Source organism: Danio rerio, chromosome 12 (assembly GCF_049306965.1).
Source record: "Danio rerio strain Tuebingen ecotype United States chromosome 12, GRCz12tu, whole genome shotgun sequence".
Lineage (NCBI taxonomy): Eukaryota > Metazoa > Chordata > Actinopteri > Cypriniformes > Danionidae > Danio > Danio rerio.
This window is the reverse complement of record NC_133187.1, coordinates 50705527-50730902: the sequence shown is the minus strand read 5'-3', so window position 1 is coordinate 50730902 and position 25376 is coordinate 50705527. Positions and strand designations below refer to the sequence as shown.

At 34.6% G+C, this 25376-nt stretch overlaps 1 protein-coding gene and 1 long non-coding RNA gene across 3 annotated transcripts in view; both read left to right on the top strand.

The window, feature by feature from the left end:
- The window catches only part of LOC141376897 (uncharacterized), a 31793-nt gene extending 24211 nt beyond the window's left edge, over positions 1-7582 (top strand). The window contains exons 1-3 of one of the 2 annotated variants that reach the window (XR_012388281.1): positions 3812-3999; positions 5616-5686; positions 5813-7582. This is a non-coding gene — a long non-coding RNA (uncharacterized lncRNA). Of the gene's footprint in view, positions 1-3811; positions 4000-5615; positions 5687-5812 lie in introns of those variants that run through there. The other variant, XR_012388280.1, reaches the window with a different exon arrangement.
- A 6343-nt stretch (positions 7583-13925) lies between these two features.
- dnajb12b (DnaJ heat shock protein family (Hsp40) member B12b) lies at positions 13926-17479 on the top strand. Its single transcript, NM_001089508.1, is given in 3 exon segments — positions 13926-14117; positions 15054-15228; positions 16776-17479. Coding segments are annotated over 3 exon segments (480 nt in total). The 5' UTR covers positions 13926-13984; the 3' UTR covers positions 16948-17479.
- The last annotated feature ends 7897 nt before the right edge of the window (positions 17480-25376 follow it).

Below are 25376 nucleotides of genomic sequence, written 5' to 3'. Positions count from 1 at the left end.
GTTCGCTTGGGTTTCCTCCGGGTGCTCCGGTTTCCCCCACAGTCCAAAGACATGCGGTACAGGTGAATTGGGTAAGCTAAAATTGACCGTAGTGTGTGTGATTGAGTGTGTATGGGTGTTTCCCAGGGATGGGTTGAAGCTAGAAGGGCATCCTCTGCATAAAACATGTGTTGGCAGTTCATTCCCCTGTGGCGACCCCAGATTAATAAAGGGACTAAGCTGAAAAAAAAATGAATGAATGTTGGTATTATGTGTGAATATTTCATTCATTCATTTTCTTTTTGACTTAGTCCCTTTATTAATCTGGGGTCGCCACAGGGGAATGAACCGCCAACTTATCCAGCACATTTTTTTGCAGCGGATGCCCTTCCAGCCACAACCCATCTCTGGGAAACACGCACACACACACTCATACACTACGGACAATTTAGCCTACCCAATTCACCTGCACTGCATGGGTTTGGACTGTGGGGGAAACCGGAGCACCCGGAGTAAACCCACGCGAACGCAGGGAGAACATGCAAACTCCACACAGAAACACCAACTGAGCCGAGCTAAGCCGAAGTTTGAACCAGCGACCCAGCGACCTTCTCTCTGTGAGGCAACAGCACTACCTACTGCATCACTGCGTCACCTATGTGTGAATATTATGTGTAAATTTTATTATGTGAACAATGTGAATCCTGGCCATGAAACAAAGCATTGTAATATATTTTAAATGAGGAGTAACAGTATATATAAAGTAAATATATATTATAATATTTTATATTATTATTTATTATGATAAAAATGTGCACTGAAAATATTTACTTAATTTACTTAATTTTTTAAAGGTAAATACACTGTAAAAAGTGATGAGTTACTTAAAGCGAGTAAACCAATTGCCTTAAAAGCAACAAGTTAACTTAACAAAAATAAAGTTCACCCTTTACAACTTGGAACAGTTAAGTTGACTCAGTTTGTACAATTATGCTAAGTGTACTTACTTTTTAAAGTAAACTAATCCCTTTTTTACAGTGTTAGGGTATTTTAGCACGCCTGTTTTTAAATAATTACTGGAATTATCACAATATTACATATTTGGACCTTCATTAAGCCTATAAAATCAACAATTATAGCCTGTATTGGATTTTAGAAGAAGAGAGTCTGGAAGATTTCCCAGAGATGGGTTGCGGCTGGAAGGGCATCCACTGCGTAAAAACTTGCAGGATAAGTTGGCGGTTCATTCCACTGTGGCGACCCCGGATTAATAAAGAGACTAAGCCGACAAGAAAATGAATGAATGAGTCTGGAAGAGCAGATATTTACTGAATGTAATTTTGATAAAAGCTGGGGAAAAACAAATATAATAAAGGTGTATTAAAAAAAGTGATTAGTTTACTTTTATTTTAAAAAAGTGACAATGGTTTTACATATCGACTATACTGTAAAGTCAACTAGTTGCTTTTAAGGCAGTTGGTTTAGTCTCATTAAGTAACTCATCACCTTTTAAAGTGTGTTTGTAGACTATTTATATGGGCTGAACTGAAACAAACTAATTAAATTTAGTAATGTTCAACTTAATTTGTTTGTTTAAATTCACCTTCAATTGTATGCAACAATTTGCAATGAGCCTTTCTGTCCGTGTGGCTTATTTATTAATAAAACAATATGTAAAATATATAAAAATTGAAAAAAAAATTTAGTATTTATGCTTGATTATAATATAATTATATAATGATGTGAATCCGAGCATGTATGAAAGTGCTGTCCTGCTCTACAGAGTTTAATTATCTGGAATTCCCAGCTGGAATCAGCCTCTGCTTTAGTCTCCGTTTCTTCACGAGCTTGTGGGAAATTCCTCAGCAGTCTGAAAGCAGGGTCATCTCAGCTATTATTATTAAATTGTGTGATTATTCCTGTACTTTAAGATAGATTCTCTTGTCTTTAATGAAGTCATGATTTATAATTTCCATCAGCCTGTGAATGGACACACGTTGGAAGCTGTTGTCAAACTTTGCACACGTGGGCAGATCCGCTTTATGGCTTCGTGATAAAACTGATATGAAGCAGATATTGGTAATTCCAGAAGATCTGATCCAGATAATAATACTGATATCAGCATGATGTGATGCTGAGGGAGCGCACGAAAACTTTTGCTCTAATTTCACAATAATTTACACCGGAACACAGCATCAAAACACACATTATATAAGTCCTGTTTGAACATTTATTTATTTGTGCATGTTTATTTACAGTATGCATGAATGTATTGTGTATATGTATGTATTTACATGTTTTTCTAAGCTAAAGCAATATTTTAATTAATCATTTGATTGTTAATGAAGAATATGTACGTTGAAAATATTGCTTTAGAAAACATTTTTACACCGAAACTGCTAATTTTGCTGCAATTTTTGCAATTTGTTTGTTGCAATGAAATACCAATAATGAGTTGAACATGCAATTCTAAAAGTTGAAGTGGCATTCATTTTATTGTAAAACTTACTACAATAATATTTTTACAGCTTAAAAAATGCAATCAATGCAAACAATAATTAAATCTGCCTGCATTATTTGCTGTATACATTTATAGAGCTGATTTTGAATGCAAGTTTTAAAAAACATCTGGATCAGTTTATTTGGACTTTTTATATAAATGAACATATTCAAATTTTATTTAATCACTGAGTTTGTACTGATTAAATATTTAGATTTTTATACAAAATGTTTTTTTTTTAATTTAAATTAATGCTTAAATAAATGTTGCCGGTGATTTATTTTCACTCATGGTTACATTTAATTTAGCAGTAATACTTTCCTTGATCCAGTAATAATGATCATTAATAATAATAAAAATATTAATAATAAGAAGAAGAATTATCATTATTATAAATGATATAACATTCTGAAAGTCCATTTTTATAAAATTATATTCAATTTATTTGGACTTTTAATATGAATTTACATATTTAAGTTCCATTTAGTGAGTTTGTACTGATTAAATATTTCGATTTGTAACTAAATATTGAAATAAATGCTGGTTTTATTTTGACTCATAACTTTTCTATTACATGTAGTCATTTAACAGCAATATAATTCCTTGATCCAATAATAATAATAATAATAATAATAATAATAATAATAATAATAATAATAATAATAGTAATAATAATAATAATAATAATAAATATAATAATAATAATAATAATAATTATTATTATTATTATTATTATTATTATTATTATTTTTATTATATTAATACATTTATATTAATCTCCAAAACACAATACACCTAATAAATTATACTCACATTGATTTTTTTTCATAAATAAACATTATTACATTTAAATAAATAAGATCACAACATAAGTACACATATTTTAAAAGTGTGGTTTATATTTATTTATTTCTAAGTTATAAATAATTTTTTGCCAAAAAAAGAAAAAAAAAAGAAATTGCCAAGTAACACTGTGAAGTTGAATATCTAGCCTATTTTATGAATATAGCCTATTTTATGAATATCTAGCCTATTTTATGAATATCTAGCTTATTTTATGAATATCCAGCCTAATTTATTGTCAAATAAACTACAATAATTTTTATTTTATTAGATTAAAGTTTGAAATAAATTAAAAATATATGCATGTTTATGTGTTTTTTAATACTTGATGATACTTTTTAAATTATGGATTTCATTTTTATTGTAATAACAATTCAGTCATCGTTTAGTTCAGCATAATTTATTTACACAAAAGCAATAATCCTTTTTTTAAACACATTTTTGGGTTAATTGTGCTGGGTCAAATCTATGGGTTGTTTGAGGTAATTCAAACACGCAGTTGTGTTTCCCATGCTTGGTCAAAAGAGCAGGGTTTTCCCATGGGTTTTCCGCTATTGAATATTAGGGTTGGGTTATTTTGACCCAACCGCTTTATTAATTTGTCCACTTCATGGAACTTTCATTTACCTTCATCATCATCTGACGGTCACGCAGATCACAACAAGCGGGATTATAAGGTAATGATTCAATGAAAATAGGCTATAAATAGCCTATGTTTGTGGTCATGTTTAAAGTTGACCGATTTCATTATTAAACGCGGATTCTGATCTGTTAATGTGCGGGTTTAGTGTTTATTATTATGTGAATGAATTAGCAGCGAGGTATAAAATTATAACTACAAATAGCCTACGTGTAAATTCTCCGTATATTGTAATGTTTTGTCAATATTTGGTCGTGAGATATTAAAATGGACCTTTTAACGGCACAATTTTAAGTAAGCAAATGTTTAAAACGTTAAATCCACCGACAGATCCACCATTTAGCATTTTCGCGCTTTTTCCCCTGAGGTAACGTTAACGTTAGCCGCGTTATTTAATTCCACATATCTCACTAATTAGCCTGTCTACTAATTTCCTTTATTCGTTTTTCAGTAGCCTAAATGTGTTTTGGTATATGGAAAGTTAGATTTATTCTCTTGTGGTTTACAAGGTTAGCTCTGTTTTGTAAATGCTGAAATTCTGCTTTAGGCTTTACAAAGCTGAACATGAACATGCCGTCTGATTTATTTGTTAATATCAGTAAACACTAATTGATAAGTCGCAGATCTGTCTCGAGTAACATTACCTGAAATTAGAAATTAAAATAGGTGACATTTATTTTTCAATAGGTGTTACCGTAATGTGATGTGATATGTAAAAGTCATGGTAAATACTGCGCTCCCTCAGCTTGCATCTTCTCAATTCAATTCAAATGTGCGTTATTGGCATGACTACACATAAAACATCTGTTAGAAATTCGATTAATACAAACGCAAATAAGAAAAAGACTATAATATGATTATTAAAAAAGAAAAATAAATAACAATTATATTAACAGCAAAATAATATAACACAACAACTGCACACAAATACTGTATACAGACGTGGTATACAAAGTTGTTGGTCTTTTGTTCAGGCCAGTGTCATTAGTTTGCATGTTTAATGCTTTTGTTCAACCACAATTCAAAAGCAATATTTGTTTTTCATTAGTTTATTTTCAGTAATTTTTAATTGATCAGTACTTTGATAAATTGTTCAAGCTATTTCAGGTCCGTTTTTGTAGTTTTTCTTTCTTCAATGCTATACCAACAATTTTTTCTACGCCTATATATATATATATATAAAGTCAGAATTATTAGCCCCCCTGAATTATTAGCCCTATTGTTTATTTGTTCCCCCAATTATTTTTTAACACATTTCTAATCAGTTTTAATAACTCATCTCTAATAACTGATTTATTTTCTCTTTGCCATGATGACAGTAAATAATATTAGACTAGATATTCTTCAAGACACTTCTATACAGCTTAAAGTGACATTTAAAGGCTTAACTAGGGTAATAACTAGGCAGGTTAGGGTAATTAGGCAAGTCATTGTATAATGATGGTTTGTTCTGTAGACTCGATAAAAAATATCGCTTAAAGGGGCTAATAATATTGACCTTAAAATGATGTTTAAAAATTAAAAACTGCTTTTATTCTAGCCGAAACAAAACAAATAAGACTTTCTCCAGAAGAAAAAATATTATCTGACACACTGTGAACATTTCCTTGCTCTGTGAAACATCATTTAGGAAATATTAAAACATATTTCTAGATATGTGAGATTGTTGCTGGTGCAGATGGACAGTCGGGGATAGCAGCTTCACCTGATTAATAGCTGTGAAGGTAAGTTATATTTAAAATTCAATTATCATTAGATTCAGTTTGTCTATTTTTTTGTGTTTAATGATTAATGTAACCATGCACTGTGTCAAAACGTTCTTAATTTGTGTTTTTCTTTTTGAATTTCAGGATGTGGAGGAGAGTTTACCTTTATAAAAAGACAGCAGTTAATTGTAGGTCAGTTCTGTTTTTCCAAATTGTGTTTTAGGAATTGCCATTACCAATATAGTTGGCACATTATAAAATACAATGTTTTTGCAAACGTAGTCTACATTTCTCCATTGGACAGAAGTGGTGAAGTAAAAGGTCTTATTGAGAGCATGTGTGGTTATAAACTCTTTAAAGCAATAAAGTAATTTTTACAGGAAAAGGTGTTTCAATTAGTTCTTTTTAATTATTAGATCAATTCTTCATTTTTTTTATTTGCTAAAAATGTCCTGGCTGCACATTTTGCTTTCACATTATACAAGAAATGATGGACAGTCTGTAAAAGTTCTGTTTGAGTTTTTGTACTCTAATAAGGGTGAAAACCTTCATACATTTCTGAGTGATTCTGGGGGTTTCAGCATGAAAAATGTAGAATTTTTAGATTGATTAGTTGATTAATTGTCTTGTTCAGAACATGTTTGTACAGTAATGGGTAATACTGTACATTTGTCCAGAAAACAAGATTCAAGTGCAAAATTTAACCAGAAATTGTAAAACATTTTGTTTTGAAAATCTATTTTATTGACCTTTAAGAAAATGTTTTTGAGAAACCCAAGCTGAAGAATTGTTACCAGAAATGAAAAAAGCATACAAAACCAGCACAATCTCACGGCAATTCGAAACTTTTTAATTTTGTGGCTAATTCATATGAATTCGTATACGATCTAATTCGTACAATTTAGTACGATTTGCTTATCCCCCAATGACGGTTGGGGTTAGGGGTGGGGTTTGGTGCGACGCCTCCTTTTTAAAATCGTACCATTTCGTACGACTGAACTCGTACGAATTAGCCACTAAACTGGCAAAACGTAAAATACTTACGTTTTCTCGTGAGATCAGGCTAGTAAAACCCAATAAGTGAAGGTAACTCAAACCATTTGAGGAAACCGATTGAAACAAACAATTTGAGTTCAAAAACTAATCTTAATGAGTACTGTGAACTTAATCAATTTAAGTAAACAAATCAATTTGAGCACAGTAAAACCCAATAAATGAAGAGAACTCAAACCAACGGAGTATACTGTAAAACCCAATAAGTTAAGTCAACTCAAACTGTTAGAGGAAATCTATATGAGTACTGTGAACTTACTGCATTAAGTTGAAGTAATGAGGTATTTAATTAACTCATTATCTTCAACACTGAGTTCAAAACTCATTTCACATGAGTAGAGTTAACTTTCAGTAAATTTGAGTTAACTACACTCATTTCATTTGATGAAGTTGACTGTTGGGTTTTACAGTGTAGTCAGTAGGATGCTCCATTCAGGATTTTTGCAGTCGATAACGAGTACCAAATACTAGTCATGGTGAATACCGAGTGCTGATTCTGATGCTTCAAGCTTTATAATGCATTAAGCACATTTCCCTGATACATAAGTAAATATACTTTTTGCATGCAAAATGTAAATATTGTATTTGTCTGGGGTGGGGAGGATGAAATGTGATGTGTTAAACCCATCAAAATAGAAAAGAAATGTAAAAAACAATAAAATTGTGCATTTTGTGTTGTGTAGTTCTTTTAAAAATAATATAAATGTTGTGTATTTTTGAATGATTGTTGTTTACTGTTGCCAGTAACATTGGTAAATGTAAAAGGTAGGAAGGCAACAACAAATGTTTAAGTCGTATTTAATCCAGGACCTCAGGTAATCTGTCCCACTGGTTGTGTCAAATAAACTCTCAAATGATCTCTTAATATTTCACCTGACCCGTCTGCTGACGGGAATTGTATGCATTGTTGAACTTTACTCTAAAAATGCTGGGATCAACATTGGATCAAATAAATCGCTTTGGATAAAAGCGTCTGCTAAATGACTAAATGTAAAAAAATGTAAATGTAAATCAGCATTTCTCAATTAGCTTTGCTCATTTTGTTTCTCTTTCTGTTTGTTCAAATATGATCATAAGTGTCCTCCAAAGTGTACTCCACCAGGTACTCCACCCTGATTTCAGTTTAAAATTAATATATATTTCATTTAAATGGCATTGTAGCATGTGATATGTGAATTTATATTATATTTACAGAATTAAATATGTCATACTTCATGCTTCTCAAGTAAAACACAAAACAATGCAGGCAGTGGAATATCTGTAAACCAGTGAAATAAAGATAGAAACACTTCATGCATGGTGCTCTTCTTACAAACTGCTTAACTAAAATAGTTTTAAATAAGAAATACATGAAAATATGAGGAGCGGTGCTGCGGGAGGATTAGCATTGAGAAATTTGAAACTGGTGTTCCTCAGGGCTCTGTTTTGGGCTCGTTGTTCTCATTAGTTTGGCTTACTCTGGGTCATATTTTTCAAAAGTAAGATATATCATGTAATTTTTTTTACAGTAGGGATATGCAGGTTTACTTTCGATTAAACCAGAATGGTAAATAATGCATAAATATGAATTTTCTGACTGAGGCTAGTGCTTGGTCTCAGATTTTGGCTGGCTGCTAATTTTCTTACAATGAGTGATTCCGATCTGCCTTTATTACTTTATTGACAATCAGTTAGTTATATAATCTGCTGACTCTCATATAAATATAAAAATAACTTATGGTGTTTTTGATAGTAGACTAGATTTTGACAAGCAAATCATTATCTATTGTGAAGTTTACGGGGTCAATCTAGGGCCATATACAGTTGAAGTCTGAGTTATTCGCCATCTTCAATTTTTTTTCTTCTATTTTAAATATTTTCCTAATGATGTTGAACAGATTCAGGAAATGTTCACAGTGTGTCTGATAATATTTTTTTCTTCTGGAGAAAGTCTTATTTGCTTTATTTCAGCTAGAATAAAAGCAATTATGAATTTTTTAAAAACCATTTTAAGGTCAATATTATTAGCCTCTTTAGGCTATATTTTTTCTGATAGTCTACAAAACAAACCATCATTATACAGTGACTTGCCTATTTACCCTAACCTGCCTAGTTACCCTAATTAAGCTAGTGAAGCCTTTAAATGTCACTTTAAGCTGTATAGAAGTGTCTTGAAGAATATCTAGTCTAATAATATTTACTGTCATCATGACAAAGAGAAAATAAATCAGGTATTAGAGATGAGTTATTAACACTATTATCATTAGAAATGTGCTGGAGAAATCTGCTCTCCGTTTAACAGAAATTGGGGAAAAAAATAAACAGGGGGGGGGTGCTAATAATTCTGACTTCAACTGTATACTTAAAATAAAATCTCTAAAATCACAAAGCAAAAATTCATTTTTGAGAAATAACTGCAAAGGGAAAGTTAAGTTTTCAGAAATAAAAATGAAATTTGCACATAAAAAAAAGAACTGCAAATAAAACTCAAGCAGTGCAAATTAAAAAACTAAAATATTTGCAATGAAATAAAAAGCTGTACATATTTGCAAAACATTTTTTATCGTCCAGTCAATTGCAGTGCTCATTTTGATTTGCTTTTTAGTCAACTGTGAGTTTGCGATGCTGTTTGCACTTTGCACTTCACATTTCTGCTTGTTTCACTTTGTGGCCAAGTTAAGCGAACTTGGACATTTACAGCAGGCCCGGACCTACTGTAAGACCACCTCAGTGATACTGTGTCTCCAGGTGATGGCGTTGCTTAAATGGAGGCAGGTCCGGGCCATTGACTGGACGGGTTTTGTAAAAGCAATGCTATAAAAATGGTTTGCAAATATTTATATACAGCTGAGGTCAGAATTATTCGCCCCCCTGTTTATTTTCCCCCCCCCATTTCTGTTTAACGGAGAGCAGATTTCTTCAACACATTTCTAATGATAATAGTGTTAATAACTCATCTCTAATAACTGATTTATTTAATATTTGTCATGATGACAGCACATAATATTAGACTAGATTTTCTTCAAGACACTAGTGTTCAGCTTAAAGTGACATTTAAAGGCTTCACTAGGGTAATTAGGGTAAAGTTAGGGTAATTAGGCAAGTCATTGTATAACAGTGGTTTGTTCTGGAGACTATCGGAAAAAAATGAGCTTAAAGGGGCTAATAATTTTGACATTAAATTTGTGTTTAAAAAATTAAAAACTGCTTTAATTCTAGCAGAAATAAAACAAATAAGACTTTCTCCAGAAGAAAAATATTAGAGGAAATACTGTGAAACATGTGCTCTGTTAAACATCATTCATGAAAAAAATAATGATAATTATAAATATAAATAATAAATAAATAAATAAATAATAAATATAATTATATATGTTTTTTTCTTCTTTTTTCTTTTTTTTATTGTGAATATTTTTTAGTTTTTATTTTGCACTGTTTGCTTTTTATTTGCAGTAATTTTTTTTGTTTGCAAATTTCATTTTTATTTTCTCAAAACGTAATTTTCCCTTTGCAGTATTTTATTTTTGTTTTAAAAATTAATTTTCATTTCTCAAAAATTTATTTCCGCATTTTTAAAGATTTGCATTTATTTATTTATTTATTTTTTTGCTCAAGACTTTATTTTTTATTTGTAAAACTTTCTTTTATTTTGCAAGTATATATGACCCTAGATTGACTCCAGAAGTTTATATTTGTTTTGACTTGGAGGCTATCGTTCAGTGTTTTATCACTTCTAGGCTCGACAATTGTAATTCCCTGAATCTTGATGGGTCTCAATCTGCATTATCTTGTCTACCAGTGCTGGCAGCTTGCTAGAAATGATTGAAACTTGAAATATTGACCAGGAGAAAAGTTATCCACACACTCTGACTGCAAGTGGAAAATCATATACATTTAAGGTGTTGCTGTTTGTTTAAAGAAGACAGCATGGTCAAGCTATATACATATATTTGTTATACATGTCTCTTGTTTTTAGTAATTGCTGACATTACAGTTTTCCAGGAGTGTGATGTTCTTTGAGCCTAGATCTCATCCAGAATTACAAGGAGAAGGCCCTAGATCCTGACTTATATCATATATTGGAAGCTTCAAATCTTATCTTAAGATTTAGTGCTGCTCGAAGTACACGCATTAGGCACATGTGTAGGTTTATGCATAGATATCCTAACAAAATAGTGCTCATGTAAAAGTATAAAGTTCTCCTTTTTGAAACTGCTTTAGTCAAAAGTACACCATTTTTTATTATATTATGTTATATATATATATATATATATATATATATATATATATATATATATATATATATATATATATATATATATATATATATCACATAACATTATTATATAATTTTATATTGCATGAAAATTGTATTATCAAAACTGATAATCATATTGTGAAAAGGTTTATATAAGCAGCAATGTTTTTAATCACATAACCTATACAAAAAAACCTAATAAACAAAAAAAAATGAGTTTAAATGTGTGCAGACAAAGTGAAATGTATATTGCAATGCTTAAATTAATCAACAATGCATCAAATGCAGTGTTTCACATGTCCAAGACTGATAAAAAGTAAAAAAATCCAGTCCACAATTATTGAAAAATACTCATTTTGTGTGTGTTTTTCACCAAATCAGTGACATCATTTGTGAACTTGGCAATTAAAGAGTTAAAATCCTGTACTTTTCTAAACAGTTCAGTAGTTTTGATCAAGATTGAGGTTAATTAACAGATTTATGCAAAAAAAAAAAAAAAAGAAAATAAATCTTGCTCTGATGCATTTTACAGCAGTTTAATTCAGCGGATGTTTTCATCCCGTATAACAAAAGAGGACTCAATCTGAACAGTGCACAAGGGTTTACATTCGGGAATATATTTACTTCCATGATTTACACCAGGGGTGCCCAAACTCAGTCCTGGAGGGCTGGTGTCCTGCTGACTTTAGCTCCAACTTGCTTCAACACACCTGCCTGGAAGTTTCTAGTATACCTAGTAAGCTTGATTAGCTGGTTCAGGTGTGTTTAATTAGGGTTGGAGCTAAACTCTCCTCCAGGACCGAGTGTGGACACCCCTGATTTACACCCATGGACTGTAAAAAGCTAGTTTACACCTGAGCTGAAGCGCCACCTGCTGTGCGCTACTGGAAACACAAGTCAACATCTCAGATCAGGCGTTTGAATGTGATTTTACACGTGGCGTAAAATGACCACAACATTACATTTATCATATATGAAATGTCTAATATTCTCCTGCACTTGTGTGGCGTATATATTTAGCTTGTTTTGTTAAGACACGTCATCATTCCTCGCCCGCTGAGACTGTTATCCGTAGAAATAGAAGAAGTGGAAGTAGAAGGAGCGGCTGTTCGTTTTAAACTAGAATGCTTTAGGTGGGAGGGGTTTCATGGCTCAGATGCGGTCTCTGATTGGACAATATTTAATTGTCATTAACATAATAAATAGAGATCAGAAAAATTTAAATAAAAAGGAGATTAATAAGTGGAAGCTTATTAAGACTAAACATTTAAATGGCGACTATGATTAAATTTAGAACTACATTTTTAATTTAAATTTAATTTTTAATGAAATTAATTAATAAGTAGGGCGACAAAGGGGCTCAGTGTTGAGCAGTGTCACCCCACAGCAAGATGGTCACTGGTTCAAGTACCAGCTGGGTCAGTTGGTGGTTCTGTGTGGAGTTTGAAGGTTCTCCCTGTGTTGGCGTAGGTTTCCTTCGGGTGCTTCGGTTGAGTTGGTCTCCTTAGTAAATGTGTAATTGCGCCCCTGAGTTAACACTTAGCAGCCTACACGTGCACAAAGTCAAGTTTGCTAGGAGTTCACCGTAATACTATTAACCAAGACTGCGCAATTATTCAATTTTAGCCTCCATGATTATGAAAAACAATATTCAGGATAAAACAGTTAAATTGCGTCACACACCACCCGAAATTTCTCTACATCCATACCTCCTCAAAGACCGACTGCAGTAAAATCATGTACATTGACTTTTGCAGCATGGGGCATGATTGCTGTTTGTATTATTAAGCGTTTATTTCAGATTATGGGGAACTTTATTCATGTTCTTAAAAGCACAAAACAGAATTTGTGTTATTCAATGCTTGTGCTCTAGGCATGTATGTCCCCACCGAGCTCAAGAGCTAATCTACGCTCCTGCTTAGAAAAGTAATATTGTTATGTAACTCTGAAATTTTTCCACACCAACAAAACGTGTTATTTCATCAACTATTTTCACTCATTCATTAATTTTCCTTCGGCTTAGTCCCTTTATTCATCAGAGGTCGCCACAGTGGAATGAACCGCCAACTAGATGCCCTTCCAACCTGCAAAGTACTGGAAAACACCCATACACACTCATTCTCACACACACTCATACACCACAGCCAATGTAGTTCCTCAGTTCCTCTATAGCGCATGTGTTTGGACTGTGATGGAAATCGGAGCACCTGGAGGAAACCCATTACTGAAATGTCCCTACCAATAATTTAATCAACTTCAAAATAAATTAATGCTCAGTTGAGTATAATTTTATTTTGAAGTTGATTAAATTATTGGTAGGGACATTTCAGTAATTGGTGGCGTCCCCTCCGTCCATGCCAATTCTACTCGCTTGTTTCTAAGTAGCAATAAAGTAATGCATTACTTAATAACATAAGTAATAATACTTGAGTTACTTTTTAAAAAATGCAACGTTTAGTTTAATTAATAAGCTTTTAAAAGTGAATTGCTGAATTAAAATCAACGTAGTCACGTTCAATCAAAAAGTACAAAAAAATATCAAACACGTTGCTTTAAACTTTCATTAATATGTATATCTGTACGTATAGGCTCAGGACGTTCTCATAAGATAACAATATCCTACATTAGTATTTTTATGTATTTTTAAAGATAAATGAAAGTTATTCAGTGCGTTGTAGATCACCTCTATTAAAAAAAAAACCTACAAGTTCTGAAAATCAAGCCTCATTGAGGTAAGTAACGCAAATGTAACGTAACGTATTACTTACCATGAAAAGTAATTAAGTAACGTAGCTAGTTACTTTTTTGAGGACGTAAGTCAATATTGTAATGCTATTTTCAGAGGTACAACCCCTCGATACCAATGTTTATTTACGTTGTGGGCCATCAGGCGCCCCCTAGAGGCAGTACCGGGTTTTGCGTCACAAAGAAGAGCGTTATCACATTAGCCGACCGCATTAGCAGCTCAATGGTGCGGCGTCCGTGTGTTTATTAAATCATCTGGCGTCTGCAAGAGTGCTTCAGGGATGGAGGTGAACAGGGATGAAGCTGAACGCTGTATTGATATCGCTGTCGAGGCTCTGGAGGACTCGCAGCACGAGAAAGCGCGCCGGTTCCTAGAGAAAGCGCAGCGGCTCTTCCCGACGCACAGAGCCCGGGGTGAGCGCACTGAAACCCGGCTAATAATCCAGGCCGCGCGTGCTCTCTGCACACTTCATTCATGAGTTCAGATTAAACCCTGTAATGTGTGTCAGTCTGAAGAGCGCTCTTAAGATTAATGTTAGAAATATGAAAGGTTGTTTGTTAGTGTTTGTTGTTATTATTGGTGTTTGTGGTGATGATGAAAATGATGATGTAACTCTTGCATGCAGGTCAGATTCAGATGTCATGTTAATCTGGCTGTGTTCCAAATCACAGTCAGCTGATTACACAGTATATGAGTGCACTTGCTGATCATACCTGCTTTGTGTTAACTAACAACGCACAATGCTTGTGCACATTTATTTGACAGTAATTTAACATTTATTAATGCGTTGTTGACATACTAATTTATGCTTGTTAACTTCAGTTAATGCAGGAACAGGAACTAATAATACATGACTTTATAGTTAATGCATGTATTATACAGTAGTTCAGCATTTAATAATGCGTAATGCATGCTTTTAACTTCAGTTAATGGACTGTCTGTTAAGATGAACTAATACTGAATGGCTTTATTTGCTTTAACCAATGACTGTAATGATTAATGCAGTACAAATGAAATTTAAAATGCATCAGTATAACAAAAAGGAAGCATTACTATGCAAATAAACCAAATTGCTTGTCACATAAAACAAAACAAAAAAACGGCATGCACACACTCACACACTATCATGTTAATCTGGCTGTGTTCCAAATCACAGTCATCTTATTAGCCAGTATATTAGTGCACGTGCTGCAACTGTTATTGTCAAAAATGGTTTGTTAATATTAATGTTTTTACTAATAATGAACAATACTTGTGCAGCATTTATTATACTGTGGTACAAAATACAAGTTCAAGCTGGCTAGCGTATCTCTTGCATGCATTATTAATTATTGATTATTAATTGACAGATCTGCTGGAGTCTCTGGAGAGGAACGGAAACCCCTCGTGGTCTCAGAGCAGCGCCGGCGGAGCCACCGAAGGTACAGAAACACACCAGCGCAGGTCCGGAGTCAGCAGTAACGGAGAGAAACCTGCAGAATCCAGCAAACCATACACACCCGAGCAAGCCGACGCCGTCAGAAGGTGCGTCAGGAGATTCAGATTCATGCACAAACTCTAATATCACTTAAAACAATAGTCAATAAAGCAGCGTTTGTACTCGTTTCTATTTCTTTTAAGATTTAAAATGGCTAATTTTAGCACATAAACATAGTTGACTGTGCAAGTTTTTAATGTTAAGACTTACGTCTTTACTTATTGATTTTATTTAAGCTAGCAAGTTTATTTCTATTAGCAAAAAAATAGTGCTCTGGAAAGATTAATAGCTATTAATCATTTTCTAAATAATAGTTTGTTTTGACATGATGTATGTGTATATACAGTTAGGTTTATAAATATTTGGACATTGACAAAATTCTAACAGTTTTGGCTCTATACACCAACACAGTGGATTAATTGTAGTGCTTTAACCGCAAACTATCAGCTTTAATTTAAGGGTATTTATTACAACAATTTGCATATGTGCCTACCAATTGTTAAGGGTCCAAAAGTAATTGTGCAAAATAATAATCATAAATCAAACTTTCACTTTTTAATACAATCCTTTGCAGTAGGGCTGCAACAGTGAATCGATTAAATTGATAAAAAAACGGTTACTAAAAGCGTTAGCAATGAATTTCGCAATCCATTCGTTTTGTTGCACGACACGGAAACGTTTGATTATTAAAAAAACACTTTAGTTCAGAGCGGAGCGGAGTGAACATGGTCTCTCTCCGTCTCTCGCGCATTGATACAGAGTTCAGCGCCTCAAAAACGGGGATGAGGAGAAATCTCTACAGAATCCTAACTTTGTTCTGTTTTGAAGTGAGGACCGTGAAGTCCCTGGTGCTGGTGTTTTACTCGTTATCCAGCGTGACAAGCATGACAAGGTAGTGTTAGCTTGTTTACCCTTAGAGCGGGAGCTTTGGTGGGTTGGCTGGCGCTGAGCCAGAGAAAGACGTGTCATATCATCACAATCATGCAGCGTTTTAACCACCCAATGCTTATTTTATGTTTTAGACATGTAAATACACACACTTACTAGAGTTTGTAAAACACACATGGAAGTCCAACAGTCCATTCAAATATAATATGCTGATGTGTTTTATTTATATCAGATACACATGGTGAAAGGAACTATAAGGTTGAATCTACTCTAAGTTCACCAGCCACTACTTGCATGTATTTGGGGATTAACTGGTGAATTTACGTGCTGAATCCTGCATCTTCTGCTTTTATTGAGGCAAACGTGCAGCCACAAGCAAACACAGCGACGCCCATCTCACGTTATAGATCACGATCACTTAGATGTTTATGTGAACTGAATATCAGGTAGCTGATTACCAAGTATTAAACAGTGAACATTTGATTTATGATTATTATTCTATCCAATTACTTTTGGACCCTTAACAAGTGGGAGGCACAAATGCAAACTGTTGTATTTCCTACATTGTTCACCTGATTTGGATGTAAATACCCTCAAATTAAAGCTGACAGTCTGCAGTTAAAGCACATCTTGCTCATTTAGAGTCAAACCTTATTTTTATTTTGTATGCAAAAAATTAAATCATCACAAATGATTTATTTTGCAGAATAAAGCAGTGTAAGAACTACTATGAGATCCTTGGGGTACAGAAAGACGCATCAGAAGACGACTTGAAGAAAGCCTACAGAAAACTGGCACTAAAGTTTCACCCTGATAAGAATCACGCGCCGGGGGCCACAGAAGCATTTAAAGGTACTGCAAGCCACTTCTTCACATGACTTTCTCTTCCTGTTAAGTCTAAAAAGAAATAGATATTTATTTTATACTACAGTGCTGATGAGTGCTGGATTCTGATTGGCTGATGAGCATTCTTAGATATTCAGATAAAGCACAGCTAAAGTAGTTCTGGCAGGTTTCAGGAATCATTTTCTGGAGGCTCACTTTAAACAATTCATTTAATTCAGTGAATTTTAGGTGCGTTCTACTTGAACCATGGCTTCAGCCAGTGATCAACAAGATTAGCTGAGCGCAGGCAGGGGTGGAGTTGAAAACAGAGCTGTCATGCCGGACACTTCAGGCCTCAAAGTTGCGGCAGTCATGATGACCAATCACATGGCTAGGGTTGTAACGGTATGAATTTTTCACGGTATGATAATCGTCTAAAATAATACCACGGTTTGACGGTTTCGCGGTATACGGTATGTTACAAATGTTACAAAATAATAGAACAGTGAAGCAAATTTGACTTTTTCCAAATAATATATTTTTAGTTACTATAAACAACACCACTTACAATGAACAAATAAAAAAATAAGAAAATAATAAATAATGTGTCAAAGTCCAAATAAACATGGTGCAAATCCTCAGTAAAAAATAGATATAAATATTTACTATACTATAAATAGTTACATAACGAAACTAGATTCAATATGGAACATCGTTAGGTTTTATGTGCCAGCATGGATATGGTTGTCTGTGGATATGGATTTGGATATGGTTGTCTGCAATGCAGACAAACAGCTGCACCTTCATTTGTGTCTTTTGAAAACAGCAAGAGCAGCAGTTCGTCTTTGCTGTGTCACTGTTTTGTCGTGTTTCTGTGCTGCTGTGCATGCAAAAGTACTTAGTATGAGAATTATTTCATGCAAAACTTTTTTTTTTGCGTTTTATTTAGCCGCACATAAATGTATGCCTATCTCTCATTCTGTGTTGTTCAAAAAGATCAGTGTTGGTCCACAAACAAAAGCGAAACCTATGCTTATTGGTTGTGATATAGCGAGTTTGAACCAATCTGGGCATGGAGGAGGGACAGTGCATCAATGCATCATGTCTGGTTTGTCCGGAGACACAGTGACGAGCGTTTCTTTGTCAAATCAGCGTTGTCAAATTTTGATGACGTAACCGCACTGATTCCGGAGCCTCTGAAAGTCCAGAATAAAGCAGAATACACTGTCTATAAACTATAGTTTATTTTTAAAAAGGGAATTATGCATTAAATGTCTAACAAACGTGTGAGAGAAATAAAGGGAAACAAACGAACAGGCCGATTAAATACAAGGCAGTAAGCACAGACAGCTGTCATCTCTTACCTTATGCTGTGCGCTTCAGAGCTATCCTCCTCTGTTTTTGAGCTGATGTGCATAAGTAATCCTTTTATATGTCTGACGTGCTCCAAACACAGTGAATTATGTTTGATCAAACAGAAGAATAGAGAAATCTGAAAACAATGATCGCTCCCTGTGGCTTGCACAGCACCTCTCATCAGCTGGAATACAATAACTTTTGAAAACATCGCGATGGACAATGGGATCGTCGTCATAGGCGGCAGTGAATTCATTCATTCATTCATTCATTCATTCATTTTCTTGTCGGCTTAGTCCCTTTATTAATCCAGGGTCGCCACAGCGGAATGAACCGCCAACTTATCCAGCACATTTTTATGCAGTGGATGCCCTTTCAGCCGCAACCCATCTCTGGGAAACATCCACACACACATTCACACACTACGGACAATTTAGCCTACCCAATTCACCTGTACCACATGTGTTTGGACTGTGGGGGAAACCGGAGCACCCGGAGGAAACCCACATGAACGCATGGAGAACATGCAAACTCCACACAGAAACACCAACTGAGCCGAGGATCGACCCAGCAACCTTTTTGTTGTGAGGCGACAGCACTACCTACTGCGCCGCCATGGTGGTGAATTGTGATCCGCATGCTCTTTGTTTTACCCATAAACAAATCATACAGTAAATGAATGAAGATAAGTTACACACATAATTACCAGCTGTCAATCACGTTTTCCGCGGGACTCGTGAATAGGTGCGAAAAGGCAGAGTGATCTGTGTCGTTATAATGGCGACGACAAACTTTGTAGGTAGAAAAGGTGCACAACCAACAGGAACCAGCCAACAGTATCTGAGGTGTTCACTAAAGTTACTAAGTACAAGTGTGAAAGTGAAAGATTTAAGCAGTGTACTGACCCGCTGGCTGCCTGGACCCGCTCTCTCGAGCACATGTCAGTGTGTTTGCGCCTGTGTGTGTGTGTGTGTGTGTGGTCACTTGATGTGCATTTTTAGCGGTAGTGTGGAAAGAGGGCTGCTCAGAAATACTAAACACCAGTGTGGCTGTGGATCGTTTTCGTTCTAAAATACCTTTTAAAAACTAAAGGCCTATGAGTGTAAACAGGGCCTGAATGTGTATTTTTCGCGAGTGGATTTGCAACGGGGGCGGGGCGCAGGATCACGATGCCGGCTCTGCATTGTGGTGTCTGTCGACCATCGGCGAAGGCTATCAGTCTATCAGCCCAACCCTAAAAGGTACACTTCCAAATCTGAGTTTATAAAAAAAAAAGGTGTTCATTATAGCAGACAACAAATACAGATATTTTTTAAACACTTTCAATAGTGTTTTCTTTTAAATCATACCAAAATTTTGCATTTACACCTCTTCATGTGGATTTGGAAAGCTTTTAAATGTGGTTAGGCAAAATCCAGGCGGAAATCCCAAAATATCATTTGACTTTAGGAGGTTAAACAGATCATATGAATCAGTGAATCATTTACTGAAGACTCACTCTTAATGGAGCATGTGAATCAGTGAATCATTTACTGAAGACTCACTCTTAATGGAGCATGTGAATCAGTGAATCATTTACTGGAGACTCACTCTGAATGGAGCATGTGAATCAGTGAATCATTTACTGGAGACTCACTCTGAATGGAGCATGTGAATCAGTGAATCATTTACTGGAGACTCACTCTGAATGGAGCATGTGAATCAGTGAATCATTTACTGGAGACTCACTCTGAATGGAGCATGTGAATCAGTGAATCATTTACTGGAGACTCACTCTGAATGGAGCATGTGAATCAGTGAATCATTTACTGGAGACTCACTCTGAATGGAGCATGTGAATCAGTGAATCATTTACTGGAGACTCACTCTGAATGGAGCATGTGAATCAGTGAATCATTTACTGGAGATTCACTCTGAATGGAGCATGTGAATCAGTAAATCATTTACTGGAGACTCACTCTGAATGGAGCATGTGAATCAGTGAATCATTTACTGGAGACTCACTCTGAATGGAGCATGTGAATCAGTGAATCATTTACTGGAGACTCACTCTGAATGGAGCATGTGAATTAGTGAATCATTTACTTGGAGACTCACTCTGAATGGAGCATGTGAATCAGTGAATCATTTACTGGAGACTCACTCTGAATGGAGCATGTGAATCAGTGAATCATTTACTGTAGACTAACTCTGAATGGAGCATGTGAATCAGTGAATCATTTACTGGAGACTCACTCTGAATGGAGCATGTGAATCAGTGAATCATTTACTGGAGACTCACTCTGAATGGAGCATGTGAATCAGTGAATCATTTACTGGAGACTCACTCTGAATGGAGCATGTGAATCAGTGAATCATTTACTGGAGACTCACTCTGAATGGAGCATGTGAATTAGTGAATCATTTACTTGGAGACTCACTCTGAATGGAGCATGTGAATCAGTGAATCATTTACTGGAGACTCACTCTGAATGGGGCATGTGAATCAGTGAATCATTTACTGTAGACTAACTCTGAATGGAGCATGTGAATCAGTGAATCATTTACTGGAGACTCACTCTGAATGGAACATGTGAATCAGTGAATCGAACAAGACCTGTCAAATAAACCATGCAATATAAAATGTGCACTCCGGGACATTGAATTGGAAAATAACGCTCACCCTATATGGAGATTATATATTACTATTTTTTTATTGTTATTTTTATTAAATTATCATTGTTTCTTTAATTAATTTATTTTTTACAGTTTTTGTCTCACTATATCTGCCATTTCAAGTATATTTCAATCAATAAAGGAGAAAAAATGAGGAAAATAACACCCAGCAGCCACTCCGCTTCACCACATCGCCACCTCCAGCGTGCTTTTATTATTTAATAATTCATCGTTAATTACTCCTTGTATGCAGACGTGCAATAAAGAGGTGTGTGTCCTGATGAGTTGTGCTGTAATGTTGTGCATGTGTCCTGCAGCCATAGGAAACGCGTATGCGGTGCTGTCAAACGGTGAGAAGCGGCGTCAGTATGATCAGTTTGGAGAGGAGCGCAGCAGCGGCGGCAGCAGATCCAACCACACAAACACACAGTTCGAGGCAGACATCTCTCCTGAAGACCTCTTCAACATGTTCTTCGGTGGAGGATTCCCTTCCAGTGAGTATCCACAAGCTGAACAACAGGAGAACAACAGGGCTGCGTCCCAAATTACACAGTATACACTTAAACATTATACTCTAAACACTCATATACTATATCCTATACACTACATTATGCATGTATACATTACATTATACACTATATACTGTACACTTATACACTATACACTATGCATATATACATTATACACTACACTATGCACTAAATACACTATACACACTTTACACTATGCTTCTATACATTATACACTATAGATTATGCTATAATGCGCTATACATTATGCATCAGGGTTGAAGCTGAAATCTGCAGGAAGGTAGAGCTCCAGGAACAGGGATGAGACTGCTTTATATTATACACTGTATGCATGGTGTACATATACATTAAACTTTGCACCTCCTGCTGGCAGAGAGTGGATCTGCGGCTCATTCAGCTCCTCTGCTGTTTCCTTCACATGTTTTATAACAGTACTAATGTGACTGAGCTAATGTCTCACACCGTTCTGTTTCTGCTTGTGGTTAAATACTGCTCAGGCTGTATGTATAATGTGACATATTAGACTAAATGAGTTCCTGAGGTTCTAATGACACACACACACACACACACATGTATATATAAATATATATATAAGACATGAATGTGTTTGTTTCAGGTAATGTTCATATGTACAGCAATGGACGGATGCGCTTCAATCAACATCAGGGCGAGAGAGGAGAACACAGAGGGGTGAGAAATCTCTACTTTTCTTTAAATATATGTATTAAAAATTAGTTTAATCAGGGTAAAGTTAGGGTAATTAGGCAGTTATTGCATAGCAGTGGATTTTTCTGGGGACGATCCAAAACTAATATTGCTGAAGGGGCAATTTTGAGCTTAAAATGGCTTTAAAACAATTAAAAACTGCTTTTATTCTAGCCAAAATTAAACAAATAAAATCATTTCCATGTTCAACATCATTTGGGAAATATTTGGAGGAAATATCACAGAAGAGTGAATAATTTTGACTTCAACTATATATATATATATAATTGCAAGTTATTTTCTAGTCTTAATATTTTTCTAAATGAAACCTTACACTTCTTATTTCTGACTTGTATAGTAATTTCAATTTAGGTCACAATCATATATATTTTATATATTTATAAAAGTTCAAAAGTCTTGTAATAACCCCTAGTGAAACTCCAGGGTTTTTCCAGTGAACATTTTAATGAGTGCCCTATAAAGGGTAAAAAAAACAACAACAACAACTTACAAATCTGAAATACTTAAAGATGCACATTTTAAGGATCCTAAAGAAGAATAAAATTAATCTTTTAAATATTTGTATAATTGTATGTTCTCTGCTTTAAAAAAGACCTGAATCAGGGTTATGCATGTAAAGAGTGCGGTCTTGTCTGAAATATTAGCTGCGTCCCAAATCGCATACTTATGCACTATTCTACGCCATTTTGTAGTAAATAGTGACAGTAGTGTGTTCACACTGAAAACTCTAATAATAATAAGTGCACTTTAATTACCCGGATGATGCACTCATTCAGCCGGTATAATGAAGTGTGTAATGATGGACACTTCACACACTCAACGACTGCAGGTTTGCTCTCGTAGCTGAAGGGGCGGAGCTATCGGCCGCACATGTTCGATCACTTTATTTATTTTGGATGGTGAAAGCAAAGTTCACCTATGAGAGTGATTATAGCGCCTCCCGATGGTGAATGCGGTAATACTCACGGCAGGTAATATTTGATAATTCGGTCGTTTATTTCACTAATTTGGCATTCGTCAAACGTTATCAGGGAAACGGTTTGAATTTCTGCTTAGTAAAAAAACATTAGTGTGTCATTTGGGACGCCACTACATACATATACTATCCTTTTAAGTGTGTAAGTGCATAAGTACATAGTGCATGAGTGCATAGTGTATAGTGTGCCATTTAGGACGCAGCTATACTATCCTGTTGAGTGTGTAAGTGCATAAGTACATGAGAGCATAGTGTATAGTGTGCCATTTGGGAAGCAGCTAAAGTAATACAGTGTGAGTGTGTGAAATGCTGTGTGTGTTTCTGAAGGAAGCAGCAGAGGGCAGCAGTGAGACGCGTTTCAGCAGATCAGACTGTGCTGGAAAAAACTCATGTAAATTAGTATATGAAATACATAAATGACATAAAATAAAAAATTAATAAAAATGTATATAACATTAGGTAAATGTTTCTTCATCTAGGTTGCTTAATATTATTATTGCTGATTGTTTTTAATAATTACCACCAGTCTTTCTCATGTTGCCAAAATTGTTGCCATTTATTTTGTATTTATTTTACTTTGATACTAATTACCTTAATATCACACTGATGAAACGTCATATATTATATAAGATTATTGCCTTTTGTGTCTTTAAAGCTGCGTTAACGCATAATTTCTTTTGCATTAAATAGAGGAGTACTGGTATCAAACATATACACAGCTGAAGTCAACATTATTCATCTATTCATTATTCATTTAAATTCTTTTTCAAATATTTCCAAAGTGCTGTTTAGCAGGGAGAGGATTTAATAGTTTAATAACTAACTTCTAAAGGGAATGGGACAACTGCATAAATAATAAATGACATGAAATGAACCTGAAAATTAATGAAAGACGCTTAGCAGATTATAATTTGAAGACCAGGCATAATCAAACTGTCTATACTAGATGTGGAATTCTAGTTTGACTCATTTGTATCTCCTCAATAGCGAAGACCCACCTAAATGTAGTTCCTGCCAGGCTGCTCGTACTATCAGACACATTCTGCTGGAATGTGGAAGTTTGAATACAATTAGACAAAACTTTTATAATGAGAGCACTTTGATGGACATTTTTCAGAAGGTTCCACCAGGAATAACCTTGAATTATTGATCCAAAATTGAACTGAAAATTATATTTAACGTTGAATATATTTTTGTGTGAATTTTATTTATTTTTTATGTTATTAAAAAAAAAGTTTTATTTTATTTATTTTTTTAACGAATTTTTTATTATTTTTTTTTATCATGTAATATTTATTTTAATCCATCTTGCCAGGAAATAGCTATAAGTTACTGATGTGACTAAATAATAAATAAATAAATTTCTCTTTGCCATGATGACAGCACATCATATTTGACTAGATATTCTTCAAGACACTACAGCAGTATTCAGCTTCAAGTGACATTTAAAGGTGCAACTGATTAGGTTAACTTGGCAAGTCATTGGACAACAAGAAGATGAACATTTTGAACTGTATATATTAATGTGTGTGTGTGCGCGCGCGTGTGTGTGTAGGGTGGTCTGGCTCTCCTCATGCAGCTGATGCCGATCCTCATCCTGGTCATTGTTTCTGCACTCAGTCAGATGATGGTGACGAACCCGCCGTACAGCCTCAGCTACAAACCGTGAGCATTATCTGTGTTATTATCATTACTCATATCTCACTCTTTCTCTCTCCCTTTCTCAATTCAATAAATTCAATAGAGCTTTACTGGCATGACTTGTCAAGTATTGCCAAAAGCATTGCAGATTACATAAACATTGAATAAAGTCATTATATAATAACATGTACAGTTAAAGTCAGCCTTTCTCAATTATTGTTTTTCCTCAATTTCTGTTTAATGGAGAGCACATTTCTAATCATAATAGTTTTAATATCTCATTTCTAATAACTGATTTATTTACTCTTTGTCATGATGACAGCACAGTATATTAGACTAGATATTCTTCAAGACACTAGTGTTCAGCTTAAAGTCACATTTAAAGGCTTAATTAATTAAGTCCATATATCCCAAGCACTATAACTGTACATATTTACCTATTACGTACGATACAAAACTGACCTGTGAATCCAGCTCGTGTAATCCATCTGATCAAATCAAGTGAGTTTATTGATGGCAGTCAGTGTAGTGAAATGAAACAACATTCATTATTTTTTGGCAACACACAGATGCCAAAACAGTACTGGATATGTGGCAT